This window comes from Manduca sexta, chromosome 6 (assembly GCF_014839805.1).
Source record: "Manduca sexta isolate Smith_Timp_Sample1 chromosome 6, JHU_Msex_v1.0, whole genome shotgun sequence".
Taxonomy (NCBI): Eukaryota; Metazoa; Arthropoda; class Insecta; order Lepidoptera; family Sphingidae; genus Manduca; species Manduca sexta.
This window is the reverse complement of record NC_051120.1, coordinates 441992-448176: the sequence shown is the minus strand read 5'-3', so window position 1 is coordinate 448176 and position 6185 is coordinate 441992. Positions and strand designations below refer to the sequence as shown.

General features: G+C 31.4%; 1 protein-coding gene across 1 annotated transcript in view; it reads left to right on the top strand.

The window, feature by feature from the left end:
* The first annotated feature begins 523 nt into the window (after window positions 1-523).
* LOC115455984 (ensconsin) overlaps window positions 524-6185 on the top strand; it is a 96178-nt gene continuing 90516 nt past the window's right edge. The window contains 1 exon segment of the mRNA XM_037447444.1: window positions 524-744. Coding sequence (XP_037303341.1) covers window positions 699-744 — 46 coding nt within the window. The 5' untranslated portion in view covers window positions 524-698.

Here is a 6185-nt window from a genome sequence, read left to right as displayed (position 1 = left end):
ACATACATAATAGCAGTGATAGGTAGAAATTTAAGTTACGACGAAACTTTTAACAGCGCCATCTATAAAATATATGTAAAATTACTTGTACAACTAAATCAAAACTACTCTGGCTAGAGACTTGTAAAGCTCATTAGATCGAGATCACGTTCCCTGAGCCAACAGATGTCGTTAGTACAAAGACAGTATTGCCCATATAAAAAATGAAGACTTTTTTTAAAAAAATGGATATAAAAATTATAATTTTAATATTTATAAAAATATCATTAATTATACACAATTATCTTAATAATTAAATAATATTAATTATTTGGTTCAACTTCAAGTTAGATGAATAAGAATGTCACGCCGAACAGTGACTTTATAAAATTTCAAGTTGACTTTGAAACAAAATTGCAGGTATTCTTTTCAAGTGAATCGCGAAAGGAAAACATTAATCAGCTGATAATTTTCTTTGCGAAAAATAAAATATTTTTGCATAATTATCTAAGGCTGTCGATGACGCCATCGATAAAATTCAACAAACGAACCGAAGGTTGTTCGCCATCGCAGTTTTTTCGTCGTTGTTGGCAGTGAACGGAACGAAGTGTCGTCGTATAGATCGCTCGCTCGCTGGCTGAAAATAGTGAACCAAAGTATGAGTTTTCGAAATATGTTCGAATAAAAAGTGAATAAGTGTGTGACTGTCATCCGGCAAGATGGTTGATGACGTGAGAAATATTACCGAAACCGCTGAAAGTAAAGGTATATGTGCAATTATAGTTGGAAATGTGCCGTTCTAGTGATAAAAATGTGATTGAAAAAATCGTCTAACCCTAATCGTGTCGTGGCCCCACGTCGCGGGTTCGTGCCGCTTTCGAGAATGTCCCCAGTGAGATATCACCGTTGCAATTGAGTGTTTTGTTTTTTTACCTCTATTTGGATGTATTTTATCGCGTCGTGGTATGTTCTAAAATTAGAAAAATGCTCGCCAGACGGTGCGCAGTCACAAGAATGCGACCGAAAATATTGGACCCCCCCTAACGTCATAACGTCAAGCATATTTCGATTTTTGGTCGAAATACGGCGTTTTACACTTTCATGACATGTTATTTGGTACTTTCTAGATGTTTTACATAGTTTATCTGCGCGTAATGATGTATATTAGTTCATTTGTTGACCGTGTGATAGTACTTGAGTCATAACGCACAATTACGCTGCTTGACGTATGAACACCAGTGTAGTTTGCAAAGATATTTTTGCACATTATGTGCATATAACTTTCTAGTCGCTTATCTTATCAACTTTATCTTCACATTTTATGTGTACAACGCAGTGGCTATGAAAAATTACCCGATCGATGTCATTTCAGCGAAATTGCACGTAATCTAAAAATGATAATGATAAAACGTGTCGAAGTATTGCTTGAATTACGTTAAAATTATTATTTCATAAACATAAAATTGATATAAAACATGACCTTGTTGCAGAGAACATAAATTTGTTTAATATTTGATTAAAACAGTCTGTATATTGCCAATAATGAAATGCTGAATCATGTAACTTACTTTTTGCAATACACTCATTTCATGTTACTTTGTGTTGAAATCTTGAGTACAGATAACTTCCAGAAATAAATAAAGTGAAATCTTGTAATGAGTTTAGCCCTGTCACATTACCTAAAAATTGATGAAGTGAAAAGCTGCCTCTGCAGCTGGCAATGAAAACTTAATTACAGTATCATTTGAATTTGTTTCAATCTCTCTGGTTATTGGCAATATTAGTATGATCAAGTAGTAGAAAATGTTTTCAATTATGAATGCAAGATTTCTTATTTAGCAAATTATTGCAAAAATGAAGCTGGCATTTAGTATCTTGCGTGAATATAACTTAAATTTAAAACTAATTCCAACATATTTAGTGACAATTATCAAAATACATTGTCAATACTTAATGCAGTTATTGTACCTTAAAAGTTTGTAGAGTTCATCCAAAATGTTGCAATGCAGTTTAATGCACTTACATAAACAGCCACATGTGGTGATTTTTAAATCATCTATATTTAAAATTCATGACTTTTGACAGTATAGGCTAGTCAACATACAGTCTTACTAATAAAAATTTGGCTAAGCTATGCTTAGTTAAGTCACAAATTTACTCGATCGGCTGAAGTCGAAACCTGCCATCTTGTCTCTCAATTTGGTTTAAACTAGGAGACTGGTGATGTTTTTGACAGCTATTTAAGCAATTCTTTATAATCTCTTAACACTAACACATGTTTATAAGTAAGACTGATCATGTCTTGATGTAAAATAATTTATTTTATGAATGGTGAAAGAAATCTGTGTACTTTATTTATTTATTTATTTAAGGACCTCCAATGAAGTATACAGATCTATAATAAAAACAATGGTGTAGCATTTTCACAATTAACAGTGTGACATACTTCTACAATTATAGGAGACCACAGCATGCAAATTTAAATATTGGTGCAGTGGCAACAAATGTATATTTTTTATTAATATTATTTAGAGATCTATGTATCGATGAATTTATGAAAGTAACAGTAATTTAATATAATACAATTATTGAAAGGACTTTAAAACAGGCAACACAGTATAGGTGAAGTTGTAATATATTTGAATGTGCGTGTGTCTTGACCAGCCGTGTAAGGATAGTTATGATGGGAAAAAAGCTTAATGCTCCTTAGTTATTAAGGCCATTTTGTACCCAAAGATACTTATAACAGAGCAGATATATATTTTTGGTTTTGTGTAGCTCTTTAAATAATTAAACTGTCTAAAGTGTAACATTGATGAGCAAATGAGTATAACAGAGGTATCTTAATTCTGGTTTTGACAATTGAATTATAAGTAAAGGAATTAAAAGCAATGTCACAAAAAACTGTTCCAAAATTTTATTGATAAATTGTCAACATATTTTAATGCTCTTGGTGACACAACCTGTAAAGATTTGTAATTTAGATGGAGCAATGCTTTTCATGACCACAGCAATGATTATTAATGCTTTCAAACAATCTGTCAATTGTATTTACCTGCTTTTTTATTACTAACAATTAATATGATACTTTAATAATGCCCTGAAGGATGGTGGCACATTTTAACAGTAATAAGAAAGGGTTATCTATGTTTTTTTTTAAATGCTCATGGTAAAGTGACCCCACTGTACCTGATGGTAAGTGGTGTGGGGTCCAATAGAATATCGACTGACGAGAGATGATTACTCCATGACAGTTGATTATACCGGCCTGTTGGAACTGGATATACACTGGCTGATCCTGAAACGCGACACACTTACATGGGCCTATAGCAGGTTAAACAATGTGGTGATCAATATCCAGACAGATATAAAATATACCCTACCACCAGCAAAATACACTAATTGCTGCTTGTATAGCTTCACATAACTTCATTGTACCTCATTACTAAACACCAGAATACATATGTTAAGCTATAAGTGAGAATTGAACATTTTGTATTATCTAAATCCTTATGTATATCCTTATATACAAATATAAAATTGCCACATATTATGACCACAGTTATCAGCTGATTTTTCATCCACATCATCAATTTGATAACATGTCAGATAGTATTGGATTGTTATGTCTGTTTCATATAACTTTAGTGCATATGTTTTGTGACATTGATTTCTTGATCATATTTTTTCATTAACAATACACACTTTGTCCTATTAAACCTATGTTTCGTCAATTTTCCAAAGTTATGGAAGTATTCCCAAAAGTTGGTTCACAAATCTAGAATATACATGCTATTTTAAACCTAAGAACTGTTAATAAAAGTTCTTTGACCATACTTCATTCAAATGTTGCTTCTAAGATGTGACAGGATTTCACAAAATTGTTATGTAGTATACATCTTGTCAGGAAAGTGGCAATAGTAGAAGTTGTTTAGCTTAGTATTTTAACATGTCTAATATTTATTGTGCATTATATGATTAAAAGGATATTTTCATAACCAAATATTTTGCCAAATAGGCCTACTTAGGTGGTAAAATAATAAGAAAATTCCATTAGATACTCCAATTTTTGTATTACTACCTTTTGCCTGAGGCTCCTCCTGCATAAAAAAGATTTTTCAAAAAATATTTTCTGGCTTAAAAAATAGTAAACACAAAGACCACCAAATGATCTGATGTTTTAATTTTTCAATTCTTTAAATACTAAATTCTAAGATACCAATATTTCAAAAGACCTCAAAAAATTTGGCAAATGAGAGTTACAACAACTAGTAAGAAGTTCAAGTTCGAATCCTGGGATGGGAAACATGATACTTGGTAATCCCAACTATCATGTTCTGTTATTAGCCCGGAGTCTGAAGTGAGCAATATGAGGATAGGCTCAACCCTTATGACATTACTGGCCAGAACACACTTGGCAAAAAGTGGAATCCCTGATTGTACCTTTGCCGATTCCTTTCAGAGATAAGGGCGTTATGTGTGTGGGTGTGTGTGTGTGTGTGTGTAGGAAATCTGCATTGATCTTCATTGTAGGTCAGGGTCCCTTGTCGACTTGCATAAGTTTATTAAGAAGGTTTTTAACTTGGTACAGATGACTTAGTTAATGTTTAATTTACACTTTCTGTTTAGTTGCTATAGTTTCCATTTTGTAACAGTTTTTACAACTGCTCTGTAGAACGAGATATTTTCTTTTTTAGTCTCTTTTCTAATGATTTTTGATTCATGATTTTTTTTATCTTGTATCTTAATTCAAAGCATGTTTTTTGTGATCTTGATGGTCTATGGCTTGTTTTTATTGTTTTTAAACCAACATGAAACGGAGAGGTTATCTATTCGCCGTAATTCTTTTTTTATTTGTTTAGGGATATTTTTTTACCCAGTGGTCTTGTTTAAATTATTCTTTTTGAGTTGGATTTTGTATAGCTTCGGGATGATCCCGTTCTAATTTTGTTGCTATAAGACTTCAAAGTTTGAAGTTGCAGGGATGAACTCCTCAAAAACAAATAAGATTTTGTTGAATCTTTTTGGTTTAATATAGCTTTAAGATACCACAACATTCAACCTATTTTTATTTGACATTTTACGCCCAGGATAAAGAAAGGAACTCTGTAAATAAAATAGGATCATTTTTTTTTTTATTGTATTGAGTTCAATTAGATACATTGGGTCAAGAATTTTTAGGTTGTGGTGTTTTTTGAATTCGGTTTTTCTTATATTATTTTTAATTTACTAATATAACCGATAAAAGTATGTCTGAAATTGTCAATTAAGTTTCCGTTGTCTTGTTATTAATCCTGTAAATAAAGATAGGAATTATCTACTTGATAACAAGAAGGACTAGCAAGTTATAATATATTTAACATCAATACGTTACAAAACGACGTATCAAATTCGAAAAGCGAAGGCTTCCGAGAAGCTGCGTAGGCGCAAAATGCCAACCAAATCGGTTGGTGTCTGACTAATTATTTTATATGTTAATGCTCACGCTTGTCTGCGGAATGCTGGAATGCAAATAACCATTGAGATGTTGTTTGTATTGAGATATGTATTGTTCAGTGTTGTATATTTTATTAATGTGCTAGATTTTGTCGCAGCTTTCCTTGAGCTAAAGTGCTTTCCCGGGATTATAAGTATAATATAATATACCACATATGTTAATCCTGGACTTTGTGAGCTAAATTTTATCAAACCATTTAGCTGTTATTCGTTTACTTCTAATATATCTATATCCCAAAAATCTTCACAATTTTTCGCATTATTATTGGAGCAGGAATGATTACATAAAGTCAAATTGTAATTTTACAAAATATTATTTAATTAAATGTTGTTTTCCTTATATTTCATAAGGCGACAATCGCGTGAATCTGCTTGTATCTATGTGCAAGCAAATTATCTATTTTCTATAGTAAACGAGATTTTTTTAGTGTGAATCAGGCTTAAAGAGCTTATTTAATCCGTGCAAGCTGTTTTAATGTACAGTAATATGTATTTTAAAAAACATATTAATGCTGTGTTATTTTGGCTATTTGAAATTAAAATAATAACACAGAAGAATCCTCTGAATATCCCTTAGGAATACATTTTTCGACCACACAAAATATCCATAAATTACATAATAAAAGCAATATTATATAAAATGACTATTCAAAAATATTGTTATGAGTTTTCATATAAAAAATTATAATAAAATGTTAATCTCGAAATGC